Raw genomic sequence first — 19,634 nt, forward strand, 5'->3', positions numbered from 1 at the left:
ATTTTCATTGACGTTTAACTCGATCATTCCACTAGTCTTATTATTAAATTCTCTAAAGATTCTCTAAACAACGAACGTTACATTCTAGCAAAAATACGTCTAGTAAACCATATAAATGTCCAATTCATCCATCTTACCATTTAAATGAAGCAGAAAGTAATTCACCGAGACAACTAGCGTTATTACTTGCATTATGATACACCTATAACCAGAAGGCTTAGCTCATTTCCTATCCGCTGGAATCCTTCCTAGAGTGCAAGTTCCAAGGCGAAACGAACCCATGGATTATCCGAGGAAGTGCGAAGAGGCTTTTAACGTGGTATAATTTATTTAAAAGCCGAGCCCCAGCCCCCTCGAAAAAGGGAATCTCTGATGAAACAGCCTTAATTAGCGCACAGTTTCTTACCGACGAATTTACCTTTCTTTTTTTGCCCCGTGGAAAACCACGATGCTCCTGTTCTTCTCGCTCTTTTTTTTCTACTCTACTATACTTAATCACTTTCTTCTTATCTCTTCTATTTTCTTATTATTCCCTTAATTTCCTTTCCTTCTTTTTTTTTCATTACTTTTTTTTAATTTTATATAATTCGTACGTTTCTAAAACACAAATTTAAAGATTGGAGCTAAATCGTTCTTTTAAATTCTTCTATTCTTCTTTATACTTCTATTTTGTTTGCCTACATGGTTTACTATTTCAAAGCCTCATTTGCATCGTTAGAAAAAGGATTATGGGTCGAGTATCTAACAACGTCCCCTCGACTGATCGAACCACCGACGAAAGAGAATACCGAGTTATTTGTTTATGAATATTGCTGGTAAATATGTTAGTGACGCTATCCAGTGACAGAACGACCGGTCAGAAACAAGGTCGATCGATCAACCAATGAATGTTAAATAACAGGGGGCAACTTAATTCATGTAACCTGATTAACGCGACACGCATCGCGGGAATCAGATTGCATGCAAATATCGTTGGCTCGACGTACAACGGATGACTCTATTCGATCGTGTGACATAATTAATTCTTTTTTTTATCATGATACACAAACGATAAATAGTTCAGGATAATTGAAGCAATTGTACAACGATAATTGAATCGAACGATAAATAAAATGTTCGTTAACTGGTTCGAAAAATGCGTAACAAATGACTGATTGGATTGGTGTAAAATAATAATCGAATAACGAGCGTGTAATAAAGGGGAAATAATTTTAGTATCGTGACGAGATCGACTTTCGAAAGTGGACCATTTTGAAATGGGCACAAATGTCGTGCAAAAGCAATTTGCATCGAAGTCAGGGCCTCGTAATTAAGTTTCGCCAATTACATTTCCCAAACGACTCTATTTAATTCCTATTTGGCAAAATTCTGACTACACCACATCAACGTCGATCCTCGTTAACGAGCAAAGTTATATTTAATCTTTTTCGATACAAAATCAAACGATAAGGTCACATAGATAATGCGTGCACATAACATATGTATATAAGTAGATGCAACATACTGAGCTATATTCGCTGATAAATATATATACAGGGTGGTTGGTAACTGGTGGTACAAGCGGAAAGGGGGTGATTCTACGCGAAAAAAGAAGTCGAAAATATAGAATAAAAAAAATTTTTGTTTTAATTTTTCCATCGAGACAACGATCTACAGTGAGATCCCTTATAACGCACCACACGCGTTACGAGCGAAAATTCAAAGTCGATTTTCTCGAAAACAAAGCCTCAAACGAAAAATTTTTATTCTATATTTTCGACTTCTTTTTTCGCGTAGAATCACCCCCTTTCCGCTTGTACCACCAGTTACCAACCACCCTGTATAACTAGACTGTTATACAATAATATATTTTCCATTAGATAGAAAATCGCAAATTTATTAAAACCAGAGAAAACAATATATTTCTTAATTTTCTACGAGAAATAATGTACACACATGTAATCACGAGTATGAGCATGCGAGTAATATTAAATTTGACAAATGGTTTATTTTCGGTCTTAATTTTTCATCTCTTAATAATTCATCTCGTTATACAACTTCTTTATAACAAATAATGATGTATTTAACGCTTCGAAAAATGATATCGTACGAAAAATATTATGATTGAAATATCCACTTACGAGTGAAAATGTCTCACCCTGTATAGTCAAAAAGCATCGACAGGGAAGAACGACGAAAATCATTCCGTCCATTGAACGATGCTCTAGCAAGAAAGGTCTGATAACTTGTCACCCGTAACGAAGTGAATCGTCGGGACGCCTATTTCAGTGGAATTCACTTTGAATTTCTCACCCTTACAACTTTTTCCGTTCTACGCGGGGACGTCGGTCTGCTACGCTTCCCCCGCGAATTACCTCGTCAGAAATTCAACCCTCGTACACAGCCATTTCGCAAATTCGATCTCCCTCCGTGAACGCTCCACGGGTAACGTCTCCTCGTGAACACGCGAGCAAGCGAGCGAACGCCCGCGCGCAAGTCAAGACCACCTTGTAAAGGCGAAAAGCGAGACGAAACGAAGAAGTCAATGGCGTTACGTCGATTCGTTCACACAATTTTGGCGGATAAAAGTTTTTCGAATCGGCTCACGGTCGATTCCCCTCGATTCGTCAAACACGTGCACGCCAAAGATGGAAGTTCGTTCAGGAGAATTGAAGTTTATCTATGGTAACTGTAATGGTATTATATTCTCCTCTTTTTGTATAGTTTGATGATATATAATGGAGTATGAAACAATAGCAGATTAAACAATATAATAATTATAGATGAATATAATAACAGAGTTTTAACTCGTTTAACTTCCAAGAGTTCCGTATGAATAATAGATCATTCTATACAATTTTAGTATTAGAGAAGCATTAATTGCAATTTATAATCCAGCTATCGTCATTTTCGTTGAGAAGAAAATAATCATTCACCAATTTTTAATTTTTGAAGGAAGCTAGCAGTTTCCCTACGCTTCGTTTAAGGTAAGAGAATAAAAAGATAGAAACCTTGGCATCTCGAATATTAATATGTACATATTTTCATTTCTTCAAGCCCTATGTGGATAAGGGACGCGCAATCATAACAATTTTGATTGATTTACAATTCGATAGGTTTATATACCTACAGATGCTTTGTTACATATTCATGTACCTACATGATATCATTATAAATATACAAAACATACAGAATAACCAATGCTGCTAAATTATAGCGATAATTCGTCTAGCGTAAACTTTACCCTACACTTTTTACCAAGGAGAAAAGAATAGAAAGAACAAAAACAAGAAAATTAAAATAACATCGAATACCTAACTTTACGCTCCAATTACGTCACGAACAACACAGCTAATTTTATTTCCGGATGCTATTAAATCCATCCGGAACAAGGAAACGAAATCGCCGTACGTTTCGACGTTATCAGCACCAGCGCTAGAGGAACGATATAAAGGAGAATGAGAAAGACAGGAATAGGGAAAGCTGTTCAGACCGCCAGAAATTTTCCCGTGACGCTTCCCTTTGTCTGGATCCCGGACCTAACCCAACTTGATTTGAGTCCGCCTCGTAGGTGACACCAGTGCGACGAAGAACGAGAACACAGCCGGAAATGAAGGTGGCTAGAAGTTCGCGTGGTGAACGTCACCTTCTGTCGAGTAAATTTTATCGAATCCACCGATCCCTCGGGTTTCCCGGAAAAAAGGGTGTCGGAAGGAAAAAAAACTACATATATCACGAAGCCGTACACGTGAAAAGTGGAAAGCGACAGTGACACGTGTTGTGTCGGATCAACGACCACACCAGGGAAAAATCTTGAGAAAAGGAAGATATATGTATGCGTGTATCCCTTTGGAGCAAGCTTAGCTTTCAAAGTGAAACATAGAGTGGTTTGGATATTTCACTAGTTTTAGTAAGTAGTTTCGATCATTTTGTTTTATGGTTTCCGTTAGATAAATTTCTTAGTTGAATGTATAAGGATAAGCCACAAATTCTTGTCCAGATTATGTACGAAGTGTACTTCTAATTTTCAATCTCTATGTCGTTTTAAATATATGATAAATCATCCATTTATACAAATCTTCAGGAAAAAAGGTCAATCTTAATATTAACATTACAATCTCAAATTTTTGCATTTATGCAGAAAGATCAATAAAAATATACCAACGATATTTTCAATATTATTTGTTATCTCTATAATAGAATAACAAGAAACATAATCTCTGATTCAGGCATGGTATTTTAAACGGAAAACGTGCAGTACATGTGCGTAAATTAAATAAATCTTGCTGTTTGTCATGAATACAGCGATACGAATAAATTTTACAACAGTAGATAATTTTCTGCATATAATTTTATTCTCCAACCTCGAAATTCAAATATAAAATACTATTCGAATTTATACAATGTAATCGGCCAAGTTAAAATAGAAACCCGGAAAATGAACAATGCGTACTTGAACATAAGGGACGCGAGCACGTGCACGCGAATTAAAATTTACAAGCTGTCGGCCTGGACGCCGCGCAAAAATACAACTTTCTCATCCGTAAGTAAAATCATTAGCATTTCCCATAAAATTACGAACCTCATTTAAATTCTCACGCATGTACTATAACATTCTGCTAAAAATCCTTTACTAATATTTTTTCATTAACATTCTCTCTTTTCCCCTTTCTCTCCCTCTTTTCCCTCCTTTTATCTTATTTTCTTTCTTTCACTTCAGGAAGCCACGAAAAACCTAGCAATTCCCGAATCTCAATGAAATTGTTGTCCGTCGCTTAGAAATATTCTAAAATTAAAAAAATAAATTAGTCGTCTAACGCTAGCGTTCCTTTTAAATTTATAAATTCCTCGCGAACGTTCGAGGTTACCTATATTTTTCTTAGAATCCGATCGATTAAAAGCGTTCCAGTGTCTTCCACGCAATTTTCCCTAGTGTTAAAATTTACTCGTTTCGCGAGTCAACAAAAAACACCTTGAAAGGAAGCGAAGAAAAATCAGTACGAGCTATCGAGAATAACCCTCGCCTCAACTAACTGTAAGACGTTCAGAATAAAATCACAAGAATTCGAAACTCTTTAAGACCTCACGATCCTAAAATACGGAAATTCTAATGTAAAAAAAAATTAAAAAAAACTATAAAAATGAGAAAAAAAAGAGTGAATCCTATTGCTGCCATTTGTACGAGTCCTTCGAAATCGTTCGAAGAACTGACAAAAAACCGACGAAGAACCGATGAAATTTTAATTTCATGCGTGATTATAATCACATCCATTCTTCACAGCCATTGAGAGATCTCGTGGCGACATTTCCTCTCGTACAGCGTCTGAAACTTTCAATGAGAAAACAGAGAGAGTGAAACGGAGGGCCAAATCGAATTCTTGATCAATCGAGATCGGGAAGACCGCCAGTGGAGCTGAAACTGTCCCTCGAATCCTTTTGAGTTCGTTCAAAATGGCCAGCCGGCGACGTGTCTTTCAAACGATTCTCGAAATTCAAAAAGTCCGTGTCGCATGGGCTACAAGCCTGCATAGATCGGGGGAAATATTCTTTGTTTCAACTGTCTATGAATCGCAAGCGTAATCGAATTTTTTTACTTGGAGCAAGAAGTTGTCTGGACCACCATTTTCCCTGATCTGCCTGTCCAACCGGGGCGACGAGATCACCGTGTTGTCGGAGCTGTTGCAAAGCCCTCCTGCGCAGTCCATCATCTTCAAAAAAATTAATATTTTTCTTGGTTGATTGATAATTAATATATTTCTTATGATTTTGTTGAGTGAAAGAAGATCGTGAATTATTTTGAAAGTATGATGAGGTTGAAGTTGACGAGTGCAGCTGGTGAAGATTCCTGGTATTTCTTTTTTTTTTTCTTTGTTCATTTTGTACACATTATCGAGTACATAAATGTTGAAAATTATTTTTAAAAGTGTGATGAAAATTGAATGTTTGTGAATGCAATTCATGAAGATTCTTGATGTTGAATTTCTTATAGTTATAATGGTGAATCTTGCTCTTTGTGTTCTTCCTGCGTTCTTATTTGTCTCGGTAATTTACAGTGCTTTACGCATATATAGTTTTATGTAATAAAGTAGATTAATGTCGAGGAGATGAATAAAACCATATAAAAAAGTTAAAGGCAAAATTGGAGCGCTTGATTCCTCGATTAGACATGCATCAGTAAATTTATTATTTTTTTAAGTCACGTTATTTTCTTATCAATTTATCACGTTACAAGGAATGTATGTGAACTTAGTTTTTTGAAAGGAAATGAACATAATTTCCAATAAAATGTTCGAATTCTAAAATATCTTCTTTTAAAATCAAAAAATCTGTAAATATTTATATCTCATTTATATCGACATTTATTTATCTGGAAAATTAACTCTTAGAACTCCAGTTTGATCTCAGCTGATCCTAAATTTTGAATATTAAATGAACACAACTTTAAAGATCAGGAAGATGTACGAAAGAGCGATACGATTAGCGAGCGAACAAATTGAGGGTAATCATGGAATCTCTTACCAGCTTAGTTTTCTCCTCGATGACTTCCACGACGTTACCTTCCTCCGTACTGGTAATAATGCCAGTTCCCAACTTCTTGCCTAAAATCTTTACTTCCTTCCTGCATCCACCGGAAGTGGCGACTACGCCGCTGTCGCAGCCATTAGTGTTCGAAGCGGTGTTCTTCAAAAATTGCTCGTACGGACTAAGTAACTTTAGATCCTGATACTGTGACGTCATGATCTCTTGATTATGATTTTTTGGGCCCAGAATCTTCACTTCATTCAACCCGGAGAACAATTTCGATGACGGTAGACAATTTGATTTACTACCGAGAACCTTGAATTCCAAGCGTGAAATTCAGAACAGAATAACTACTTGGGAAATCTAAAAATTACTTAAAATTATAGCATGTTTCATATTAAGAAGATACTAACAATAAATCATTTTGAATATATTTTAATCTGTGGAGATTTAATTTAAGTACAATTCCAAAAGATAGGAAAATAATATAACTCCAAATGTATACACTATATTTTTTAAGTATTAAGTATTTAAAAATACTTTTCAACATATGTATTACTTATCTTCTTTAATATTTTAAATATATACGACGAAAAAATAAAAAATGAAAAATGAAAAATTCCTCTTTCCTTAGAAAATTCTTCCCTAAAGAAATTAAACACTAATGAGGAAGTATTTAATTAGACAAAAATAATACTAGTAAGAAATTTTGTTGTATCTAGCTTGCACAAATAGTACAATCAAAATACGAGCGTAAATTAACTAAAAGTTTAAAATAAACGATGAAACAATGAAAGTCTAAATCTTTTACCTTATTTGAGCTTCCCGATCCGAGGATCTTCATGTCCGATTGACTAATGGGTATCAAACCAGTATCAGGCTCACTGTTATCGAAAACACAGGGCAATTTTATCTTGGACTCGTACACGGAATGATGATCGTCCATAGTCGAACTACCCAGAATATTAAGATCTTCGGCTAAACTGGTATTGCTCTTCAGATATGGAAGTGTGTCGTTTAAAATTGACAATGATGGATGATTTTTCATTAACAAAGACGATATCGAAGGCTGAGAAGCAGTCGACAGAGTCGAAATGTCGCTTCTATGACTAAGAATATTTGTTAATTCTTGTTGGCTCGAAGGCACTCCTATAGCTGTGAATTATACCAATACAAGATTTATATAAAAATTCAAGAAAATTTTCGAATAATATCAGGTTGTTACGTAATAAATATTGGTTTAGCTTATAACTTGTTTTACAACGAAAATTAAAGTTTGTTCAATTCGAAAAATTCGATGTTGTTGTTTCGAGGAAGTTGGATCAATTTTATGCTCATTAAAAAAAAAATACAAAAAAATATAATTGCTTCAAAATATTATTAAACTAGTGAAGGGAATAATGGAACAGATTAATACACACACGTAAACAATTGTTGAATAACGTGGAATAACGATATAAATATCGTAATGTGTGTAAGAAATTAATAAAATAAAACAATTTTATGATAAAGGGTTTAGTACAAAATAAGGAATGAAATAAAGAATAACGTAGTAAAACTCACCTTCATCTTCATGTTCGCCAACAGAGACTCCACCATCGATGGACAAAGATTTTGGGCCTAAGATCAGATCATCGATCTTCGATTGCGACAGGAAACTAATGCCATCCACAAAACGATCGTCGAGGCTTTTACTATCGAGAATCCGAATGTCTTTGTCTTCTAGGATCTCAATGCCGTCTATCGGCATAGATTTCTGCGTGGAGGCGGAATCAAGTACCATGATCTGATTATCAGAATCTCCGATAATAACTTCCCCGTTACCGCGCATATTCACAACATTGATCGCGTCTGCATCCTCGCCCTCAAGAATGGTCACGTCGTGTGAATTCTGTGCCATCAGATCACGAGCTTCGCTGTTCGTCATTACCTAGATTACAAAGAATAATTAATGCCAGAATAAAATACATATGATCAAATAAAATTATAATTAATGAAGGAAAGCAGGAAATCGAAGAGAATATTTTCATACTGTCAGAACAGTTAGAAAATCTTTTTCTACGTCACTTAATTTTCATACTCACTTATCTATAGCTATATATTGTTTAATCATCATATTAAAGTTAATTTTTATCTTACGAATACCACGTAAATTCAATCTTTATATTTTAATTATTTATATGATTGGAGCAATGAAACTATTCACAATAACGATTCTCCAATTGTTATGGGCTCTAATTGAATCGTTGCGCGTAATTAAATTGTCCAAAACAATTAAAAAGATTTAAATGATTTTCTGCAAAAGAATGTCTTTCACCCCTGCGTGCCGCAACATCAATCGATGGCGAGAGTTTTTAGAATTTAATTTACAAATTTATTACAAGTTTTATGCTTTAGTCCTCAGCAGTGTTAATGTTAATAGTTGCAAATTTAATCTTTCTAACAGTATCGGAATACAGAGTGATCCTCTCGGTATGTATATAATTAACTGAAAGACAGTGCCGCCCATTGCCATCGTGGCGATGATGCCGTATCATGTGTGATCTGTCATCAGAGACCGATATCGCTATATCAGGGCCGAGACGGCTATATGTATGTGTGCGTATAAAATGAAGACGAGTATGTGTGATTTACGGCATATCCTTTGAGTTAACTAGCGAGAGGATCGCGCTGTATATCAATGTATCAAGCTTACAGAGCCTCTTCGTTTCTGTTCGCTTGATTGGTACAATAAAACCGTTCACAATAGTAACTCTGTAATCGTTCCCAACATTTACTAGGTATGAACATCTGTGATTTTAATTGTATAGTTTATTTCGTTATTTCAAATTTAGGTGTCTTATCGTATCTTGGTACGTCTATACCGCTAACATTTAATTTTTCATATAACATGTAATTTCGTCGCAAAACAATAGAAATTGATACGATAAATATTCTTCGCACGCTAGCTCAATAAAACGATTTACAAAGCGATATCAAAGATGTTCAGAACGAGATTTTTGATCCCAATTAAAATACTCGGAAATCACGTACCACTGGGTACAAGAAATTCGACATCCAGAAATAATATGGATTACTACATCAAAACGATCGACGAATGGAAAAGAACTCAACAAGGAATAATTTTATGACTGGAAATATTCCAATTTTTAATTATTGGACGTGTTAATGAACGTGCTACGTTCTCCATATTTATTCCCAAAAATCAATAGATTAACATCTTTTCCGTTCTTTCAATTTAAACGAAAATAATTTCAGCGAATGTAATATCGCAATCCTGCCAATCATAAATCTATTTAAATCTAATAATTTTTTGTTATATCATTCCGAATAAATAATATTTCGTTCAAAGGAATTTCATTTTACAATTTCAAAAGCTCTGTTCTCAAATCTGAAAAATCTTGCTATCGATGATGAATGATTCATCACCTCGTAACGACCATCCTCGGTAGCGCGCACGAACTGTATTCCACCCTGGGCAGCCAGTTCCAGCAGTTCGTTGCAATCCTCCATCGCTGAGGACACAACAGGACCATTCTGGCGATCGGGCTCGTTTCTAACCGGGTCGCTGTACGTGAACTGAGAATCCAATGCCGTGACCAAGCTCTCTGTCGACAGTGCACCAAATAAACGCCATATTGCGGCGACACTTTGAAAAACATCGCTATTTTAACGAGCCAATTATAGACGGACAACGACGCGTTAAAAAGCCCTTTTGGAAACATATTGCGAAATGAAATCGTTCCGCTAAAAACAATACCATTACTGAAACAATTAACGTGTACTTATAAAATTTGTTGTTAGTTGAATTTTCAGTTTTGCTAACACTTGGAGCTTTATAGATTTAGAACGTACTATAAAATTTTTCTTTTTCTCAGCACTAAAACCAGATAATTTTTCAGAGCGATTTTATAGATTTAAAACACTAATTTAAATAATTTGCATTTTGGAAACTGAAGCGATTTTTGATTAAATATACGAATAAAGATTTTCTCTTAGATTCCTATACTTTTCATTTTCATTCTTTCTGCATAAATTTTATCCTTTCTTCTCTTTACTCTAATAAAATGTTCAGATCATAAGAAAAACTATTATTTACTTACCGTGTTCGTCCTCAGGTCCCGGTGGTTCAACGATGAAATTCATTTTACCATCAGGATCTATATTCTGAATAACTGTGGCTACCACGGGTACTTTTACCTGAACTGCTTTGATCCTGTCAGCGTCAGCAGAAATCGTTGGACTTAGACTCATCTTCCCTGCCATACGTAAATCTTCTGCTGTAGCAGGAGTCAAGATCTAAATTCAGAGATGAAGCCCACTTTTTAATAAAGCTTAGAACAAAAGGAATTAATAATTGTTTGATAAAATTATTACATTTTTATGAGTTCCTGTTGGAGAAACTTTCACGAGGACAGGAATTCCTTTGGCTGGTTTAAATAACGCGAATGGCATTTGTCCTTCGATCAGTGCCATCTCCATCGCTTTCGTATCAATCTTGTCTATTACTACAGATTCCATTACGTCGGACTGTTAAAAAATATGTGACAAATTTATTCATTTCCAAAGACTACAAATGTTGTAATATGATTCTTGTTGCTTAAATGAATTACTAACCGCCATTAAAGAATCCTTGTCCCTTACTTCTATAGTTTGATCTCGATCACCATTTGGCAGCTGCACGATCCTAACATTTTTACTGAAACAAAATATCTATCACTATATACAGAATTAGTTTTTAACCGTCCGTAGGCAATCTACATCGTTTATCATTTATTATTCAACACTAATTTTTTAGTATCATTTCATTAACATATTTTATTTTATAACGTAAATTTCTATTAACGTATTATTTCAAGTTGTCAAGAAGGTTAAAAATGTTCTAGTATGTATATCGAACGCCTCTACTACATCTCTGTAAAATATAAAAATTCTCTTCTGAAAAGAATCCAAACCTGAAATTTCGTTTGCTTACTTAAAAGCGTCAAATATTCTAGTATAATCTTTACATTGAAATTTAAAATCGTGTTAAGAACTCTATTCTTCCGCATATTAGAAACATTAATCAGCACATCAATGTGTGTTAAAGAAAGAAGACTCTAGAAAAGAAGATCAATTTACAGAAGTGAAAGAAAAGAAGGAAAGAGGGAAGAAAAAAAGAAAAAGAAAAGAGAAGACCGTCAGTTTTCTACTACATTCTAACCGACTAAGAGATCAACATTCAAGTTGCGTTCATTCAGCGAAAGAAGAAGCCGTCTATCAAGGGGCAAATTAAGCGTCGTTCAGTTCTATTCGGTGACGTCTACCTACTTTCTTATGACGTTGGGATCGACGATGCCCGGCTGCACACCAGCCGGATGTCGATACTTTATCCCGTGCTTGTACTCCTCGTGCGATCTCAAAGAGAATCGACGCGGAAACTCTTTGCCGCAGATTCCGCACACGTGCTGCATTTTCTCCGCGTGTGCATGCGCTTTGACCTTGTGGCAGACCAAATTCGACATTTGATTGAAGCCTTTGCCACAAAGCTCGCATTTGTACGGCCTCTCGTTGGTATGGGTAAACACGTGGTTCCTCAAATTGCCTGACAACGGAACGGTATTTAACTGTTGCCGGTTCCCCGACTCCGGCTTACTTACTTTGCACAGGCTGTTTCAGAATTGTTACAGCACCGTTTAATTGATCGACACCACAAAACGCGGACCAGATATTTGCATAATGCGTATCCGCAGTTTGTTCGCAAAAGAATTTGTTAGCATTCTAGATTTAAATGTCTTAACTTTGAACGCAAAATTTTCTTAAATGTAATTCTGAAAAAGCTTGCATACTTCGAATAGCTTAATAAATGATAATTACCCTTCTGATGAAATCCCTTTCCACAAACCTGACATTTGTGCGGTTTGTGCTCCGAATGTGTCTTTCGGTGAGAGATCAACGTAGATACTCTAGAAAGTCATAGTTAGTTATACATGACAGTATTGTTAGAAGTATAAAAATTCCAATTTTTCACAAAATAAGGCCATCTTTCAACGCAAATAAATCGAAGGAGAGTAATACATGATCCTACTAAAAAAAATGTAGGATCATGATTATCGTAATCGACTCAATAACCCATTCACAAAGAGTTTTATAAGCTTCGAGATCGAAATCGTCTCAATTAATGAATTATATCACATTCGAACAGGCTTACTTATTTAAAAAGCATACTCTATGGAGATTAATTTATAAAAAGACCAGCATATCCGTGCTCGTTAAAATTTCCTTTCTGCTTTCGCGCACAATCGCGCAATTTTGCAGCGATTCAAAACGCTAATGATCCGTGCGCGCTCACAAGCGGCGCTTGTCATCATTTTTTCCTCTAGGTAAATTGTAGTTTCAATTTCTATATGAATATACTGTTCGTTAAAAATATTTCAAACGGGATTTAAATTATTATATAGCGAATGAAAAATGCCCAGATTAGATTAGAAATATGTATAAGAAGAAATAATTAGATGAAAATCGTAGAATGATTTTGATAGTACACTGACCTGTTGAAAGTTTTCTTACAAAATTCGCAAACGTACGGCCTAGCATCACTATGTATCGCCTTGTGCTGGCTCAATGTCGACAACTGCCGGAAAGCTTTGCCGCAAGCCTCACATTTAAAGTTTCTCTCGTCGGTGTGTGTTGGCAAATGCCTCATCAATGTGTACTGATGCCGAAACTCCTTCGAACCTGGATCGAATATCAAGCTTTAGGGCTATTCTAGCGATGTTGTCGCAAATAGCGAGCGTTATGCGAAAGAAATGCTATTGATTTCGCGCTGTGCAAGATTCTTGTGTACGGTTAAAAAGAATATTATGTATAATAATATAATATTATAATATAAAAATCATTGAATTTTCAATCTTCAAACGATGAATATCTTCCAATCTTCAAATGTTAAAACTTTCAAATCTTCAAACGTTGGAATTTTCAAATTTGCAAGTTTTCGAGTTTTTAAATGTTTAAACAATGTGATGAAGAACAAAACTTTTCTCGTGCAATGTATGACAACAATCCATATAGGATTCGATAAATAAATTACTAACAAATTCCGCATTCCCAAATTTTCAACGTTTTCCCATCTCGCTTTAAATATTTCACAAAATGAAGCTTCGACCGTGGATCATCCTTATCGATCAGTCGAGTGGAGGACGAGGAAGGTCCTTCGACAACCGGATGTGAATACACCATAACGTTATCTTCAGATGAATTAATATTTTGATCGAGAATCTATAAAAAGTAAAAGTTTGGAAATCACCTATCTTGTAATTTAATTAGAAATCAAAGCAACACAAATAATTTTCATATTTTTACCTTATATTTGAAAGCATCTTTTCCGAGAAACTTCGTCACAGCACCATCAATGTTAATTACTTCAGAATCTATAGCTACATTTAGGTTCATGCAATCACCCTGGAAACAAATTAGATTGAACCTCTGTAGGAAGTGTTTACGGTGCAGAAAATTACAGTACATATATCGCGTAATGTTATTAATAATTATAGTTAATAAAGGAAAGTTAATTGTTAATTTACCACTCATAATTACCTGAATTAATTGATGATCATTTGTGGATGGCAAACTCGGCACAACGGTGACATCGTTCCTCCCTTCAGAACCTGCGGTTTCCTCTTTCACATAAACTTCATAAACACTGTAAAACCCAAAGTCACCAATGAAATACATCTTTTTAATATCTTCGAACAACTTTACGTCCAATTTTATCTTAAATTCTATTATACAGTATTTTTAATTCAAAAGATACAATTTTATAAATTTCAAAATTTTCAATAAAATTATCTTTTAGTAACTTCGCTTCTAATTTAATTTTGCAAATTACATAATAAACCTACAATACAACGCTGATGTTCACTATACAATTGTTTAAGCTCACCTGATGACTTCTTCCGGGATAGGACGAGTAAACTGCACCTGCGGATCCTCGTACTGGGTATCCCCTAAAAAATTGAATAGCGTTGTAAAGGGACATCTTGAGCTATATAATAACCTGCGTTAACCTACCTCAAGATCTGCCTAGTTAGCCTACTTAAAAAGAACTTCGTTGTTGTTTTCTCCATATCAAAAAATAAGATTCGATATTAAATTGAGATTAAATTAATTAATTTCATAGTTAAGTAGAATGTTAGATACGAGTTCCAAAAATGTCAGTAAATTAATATGAAGACAGCGTTTTCCATTACATATTTGTTTCGAACGAATTTACGCAAAGCTGGGAATGGAAGATTTACAAATAAAGAACATTGTTAAACAGCTATTTTCGAGATGCTACTATTTCTCCGTTGAAGCTCTTGAGAGTTGGGGATTAGGAAGAAGAATAGTGCATATGTTTTTAGTAGAAAGCTTTTAAGATTCTTTCTGAAAAAGGAGAGCACAATATTCTTGTACTCTAATACTTCTCGTGACAAAATAATCCTTTCCCCCCTCTTTCCGTCTTTCCTTTTTTCCTCTCTCTTTCTGTCTTTTTTCCCTCTTATTTAATAATCCATTGCCTACTGCAACTGCTGTTACTTTACCGTTTTCTGTATGCTCTTTGTGAAATTAGATCGTGTCCAACTAAAAGAATTTATAATGACTACCAATGAATAAATCGTGTTACTTACAGACAGTTACAAAAATCTATCCGACACTCCCTAAATATAAAATACTATAATAAAAATATTACCTCCACGACTTTTTGTTCTGACACGTTAAAACATGCATTGCTAAGATATTGTTATACTTTTATTTATTCATCTTTGCCTTTATTACGAAAAAGGAAATAAAAAGACATGAAACACAATGTCATAGTAATTAGATAGACCTATCGTATCTATACGAAATCATAAAAATCGTAGGTTTATTACTGCATTAATATCTTGTACGTTAAAATATCAATGATATCCAGCTATCTCCATGGCATTGAAGAAAATATACTGTAACTTTTTATACAATTTTATCCCAATATTTTTGTCAGTCGAATGTTTAAATTTCTTAAATTCTTTTTAGAAATGCATTAATAATAACCGTATTGATATGTAGGTATGAATAACTTTATAACACAGGACGATTTTACTTTCTTTGGTAAGCCAGATACACAATATTCGGTGTATGTATAGTTTCGTGACTGTATGTCGTATTGACTAAAAGCTCGAGCTTCGAGGCTCCTTTCTTTTTCTGATTTCGATAAAATTACGATGGTTATGTTTTCAGCAGTTCCAGCGAAGCTGATTGTTACTAAGAATTCTTTTCTCTAACATTTTTTAGCATTTTTTAATAATTTTCGAAGAGTCATAGAGGGCGTAAGCTTTATTAAAATAAACAACCTTGTAAAAAAATAATGAGATCTTTTCTATTACCTACCAATCATTCGTTAATTTTATCTAACTTTTCTATCACACTGTTATTTAGGCTAAAGATTACTCTAATGAAATAATTTCGATTTAGGTATTTTGTATCGCAAGCCTGAATAATAAAACTGTTGACGCTGACCGAAATCGAAACCCATTTTCATCAGAGGATATCGTGAAGCGATATTCTAAATGATGCGTCAGTTGAGTGACTGATGACTGATTTAAATGGAACTGTCGACAATAGCGACACAGGTGCCTCTTGAAACAATGTAACGCATTCGCCGAGCGTTTGATCCACAAGTTTGAGACAATGTTGCATTCGACCGCAGAAATATTCGACGATGTATCACTCGTACAACTGATTCGTTTAATTTCTAACTATGTATTATCGAATTTATGCATGCTTTTAGAGTTTGAAGAAAAGAACAGAATTATGAATAAACTATGGTCGAATTTCAAGTTTAGAATAGAAATAGTTGAACGAGTTTATCTTAAAACAATTATCGCAGTATCTTTTAATTATTAAAATATTTTGCGATAAAACAATCATGGGAATTTTCTTTACAGCTTTATACAAATGAACTGCTTCGCATTTCCTTAAAAACTTACAAAATTCCGATTTAGCAAATACTTCAAGTTGGACATTTTTATAAAAACAGACGCAGCTAAAAAACTAATTTTATACTTTTAGAGTTATATATAATATGAGGCGAACGCGAACAGTCGCTTACATTAGTCTTGTGACACCTCGTGAAGAGGTCACTTTTATTTAAATAAAGCACATGTAACAACTTATTTAAGTGTTATACTAACTTGTTCATTTTTTAGCACATCAGAAAATAATAAAATCATTTGCTGTCTTTGTCATAGAACACATTAACGTTTCACTGAAATTTTATACGATTATATTTTAATCAAAGTGTTATCAAAGACTTTTGTGAATTACTGCATAGTACATAAGAATTATACTCACATGGAAAACTATTAACTATTAACTATTAACTAAAACGATTAACTATTAACAAACGTATCTTCCACAGTTACCACTGAGAGATTAATTTTATGAACTCCTATACCATCTTCCATCATTTCGCGATATGTTACAATTATACGTACATATTCAAAGCAGCGTATAATCCATAATTCTTTCTGTTAACGATTCCATCACACTGACACCAAATCATTCCAACGATCTTGACCGATATCCCGTAAAAAAGTCGTGTAATGTCACAGGTCGCGCTTTCTTTCGCCACCATTAAAAATTTACGGATTCGCGGACGAAAGGAAAGAGAGCCGGAAGCCATCATCGTTAAAAGCCCGAGACTTCCTCCCGTTGTATCGAGGAGAAGAGAAAAGACTGTCAAAAAACGACGGAATTTTGAAGGTTCGCGTCGCGATCGGCAGAAGTCCGACATCGTCGGTCCTCGCCTTTTTTTCCGGCTGGTGGCAAATAAACGAAAGCCGCCATTATCACAGCTCACTTTTCACGAGCCGACAAACGACAGATCGCGACGAGTTAATCCATCGTTATTTAGAGTTTTACAACGGGATGGAATTCGTCCGAGAGGGAATCAAAAAGGAGAAAGACGAAGCAGCGAAGAAAATAAGGGTGAAGGAACGAGATTGGTCAATTTGATATTTTCTCGAGTGTTACTCACAGTTGTATCCTTGCAGCAGGTTATTCTGAGACATTTCTCAGCATCCGAGCGTGTCACCTTCGAAACCGAGCCACTTTCCACACGTGGACGTCGTCTCGCAGCCTGATTCGCATCGATCGCTAACGAGGAATCGTTGGCCACGATCCCGAATCGGTTCGCGCATATCGCCACCAAACGGGCAACTTCGGAAACGTTTCCAGCCAATGGCGTAATCTTCCTGTCTTCTGGTCCTTTTAATCTTTGACACGCGAGTCGTAGAATTTTCCTTTGGCTCAGTCGAAAAAGATTAGAATTTTTTATATATTTTTTAAGAGTTTTAGGTATTGTTGAACTAATTTGGAATAATAAGGCACAAGGATTGAATCTGTTGTTACTAATGATGGGGAGAAATGGATCGTGAATTATTTCTCATCTTTTATTGACACCTATTATTATACTATTGCTACATTTAAAATTGCAAGACTTCTGATTCGAACAAGAGGACAAATAAAAGATTCGTTCCTAATTTTTAACAATTTATTTATTAGCTCATTTTTATCAATAATATTGTTCGTCTGTATTCCTCTTTTTAGATTTGACAACGAATAAGCATAATTAATATAAGGAACTAAACTAATAAAAAAAGTAACTGGAAAATGTCTCTTGTCAATCCTTCATAGAAAACTGTTCAATATTTTACAATAACATACACTTAGAGTTCTTACGAATTGCGTTTTGGGTTACATGTGGGTCTTGCGATAATTTACAGCTTCGCCAAGAGGACACGACTTGGTCCCTCGATCCGCCTTTTAAAAATAAACCGATCGCAGCTCTACATTACTCGGGTCAAGTGGTTGCTGGTGTGAAGAAAATATTTAGGAGCCTGGACAGTCGCCACGTGTCCCCACTCCAAATCTAGCAATGGGCCTTGTCTTCTACAGGAAAACTGCACTCGGAACACAATAGAAGGATGGGTCGATCGTGAGGTCCCCAATATTTTTACCCGACGTTGTTACATCTCTTTGATTACACTTTTAACGATCATTTTAATCTACACTCCGCACAAGAGCGCTAGATATCTCAAGAATTAAACTGCGCTTGAATCCATGCACGTGATATTCTTAATTTCTTAACGGTGCAATAAAACGATGAAGAATTGAAAATGAACGAGTCAGAAAACAATTATGAATTTATCCTCGAGATCTCCTACGTTTCTGACATCAAGTAAAAAAAAACACAGGTTAAACTTTCTATAGAAAACAAGAATTAACAATCTCATTACGTACGATAATATTTAATGCCTATTTTCGATTTATAGTGGGTACTATGCTCGGTTTGCACCAGTTTCTCTCGGTTTATATCGTTTAAGAGTTAATGGAAAGACACGCAAAATATCTCGTGCATAGCGTCGCATGAACAACGTTCATCCATTACTCGATGTCTCATACACATCTCGACCGTGGTAGTGAAAGTGTTCAGGCGATAACACTTCAATTTCTTCTAGAACAGTCGAATCCCAGTTGGCCCGATTGCGCGTGAGGTCGCATTAATATTCCAAGAAACACCTAAATTCTATCCGATCGACGAGCCAGAAGAGGAACCATCTTCTATCGTCGAAGTCGCCGGAATTACCCGGTTCTCCTTCCCCTTTCTCTTCTCCCACTGTTTCCGAATTCCGGTCAGGTACATCCACATCGGCGTTCTCCAGCTTGCCGGCATGGTCCGCGGCATACTTGCCTGACTCAATTATTACTTGCTACTTCTTGTTACCCGCTGTTTAAGTTGCCTCGACCCTTCCCTTCTCGCTATTCCAGTCAGTCGAGTCAGCCCTCAGGTTCAACCTTCTCTCTCTCTCTCTCTCTCTCTCTCTCTCTCTCTCTCTCTCTCTCTCTCTCTCTCTCTCTCTCTCTCTCTCTCTCTCTCTCTCTCTCTCTCTCTCTTTGTGCGCTAACTACTACCGATAGAGCTTGTTCTCCATAGTCGAGGAAGATATCGTTTACTGCAAGAGGCGCTTAAAACGGCGAGAAAAACAAATGAGGACTTTCCGTTTTGCGAGCCTTGCGAATTCGCACTTCCATCCGCGTGCAAACAGTGGAACATTTTTCGCCTGTCTGAAATT

The 19,634-nt window shown here is 35.5% G+C and overlaps 1 protein-coding gene across 2 annotated transcripts in view; it reads right to left on the reverse strand.

Moving 5' to 3' along the window:
- Window positions 1-4,323: 4,323 nt before the first annotated feature.
- Window positions 4,324-19,634, reverse strand: part of LOC138178149 (uncharacterized) — a 57,197-nt gene continuing 41,886 nt past the window's right edge. The window contains exons 1-17 of one of the 2 annotated variants that reach the window (XM_069109669.1): window positions 17,537-19,477; window positions 14,423-14,486; window positions 14,077-14,182; window positions 13,843-13,941; window positions 13,575-13,758; window positions 13,032-13,218; window positions 12,358-12,446; window positions 11,812-12,085; window positions 11,119-11,200; window positions 10,879-11,031; window positions 10,605-10,800; window positions 9,931-10,109; window positions 8,065-8,431; window positions 7,313-7,656; window positions 6,499-6,816; window positions 5,574-5,687; window positions 4,324-5,502 (exon numbers count right to left, since the gene is read on the reverse strand). In XM_069109669.1, the coding sequence (XP_068965770.1) occupies window positions 5,362-5,502; window positions 5,574-5,687; window positions 6,499-6,816; window positions 7,313-7,656; window positions 8,065-8,431; window positions 9,931-10,109; window positions 10,605-10,800; window positions 10,879-11,031; window positions 11,119-11,200; window positions 11,812-12,085; window positions 12,358-12,446; window positions 13,032-13,218; window positions 13,575-13,758; window positions 13,843-13,941; window positions 14,077-14,182; window positions 14,423-14,486; window positions 17,537-17,570 (2,931 nt within the window). In that variant the 5' untranslated portion in view covers window positions 17,571-19,477 and the 3' untranslated portion in view covers window positions 4,324-5,361. Of the gene's footprint in view, window positions 5,503-5,573; window positions 5,688-6,498; window positions 6,817-7,312; window positions 7,657-8,064; window positions 8,432-9,930; window positions 10,110-10,604; window positions 10,801-10,878; window positions 11,032-11,118; window positions 11,201-11,811; window positions 12,086-12,357; window positions 12,447-13,031; window positions 13,219-13,574; window positions 13,759-13,842; window positions 13,942-14,076; window positions 14,183-14,422; window positions 14,487-17,536; window positions 19,478-19,634 lie in introns of those variants that run through there. The other variant, XM_069109670.1, reaches the window with a different exon arrangement.

This window comes from Bombus flavifrons, chromosome 3, assembly GCF_040668555.2.
Source record: "Bombus flavifrons isolate JBK064 chromosome 3, iyBomFlav1_principal, whole genome shotgun sequence".
In the NCBI taxonomy this organism is placed as follows: domain Eukaryota; kingdom Metazoa; phylum Arthropoda; class Insecta; order Hymenoptera; family Apidae; genus Bombus; species Bombus flavifrons.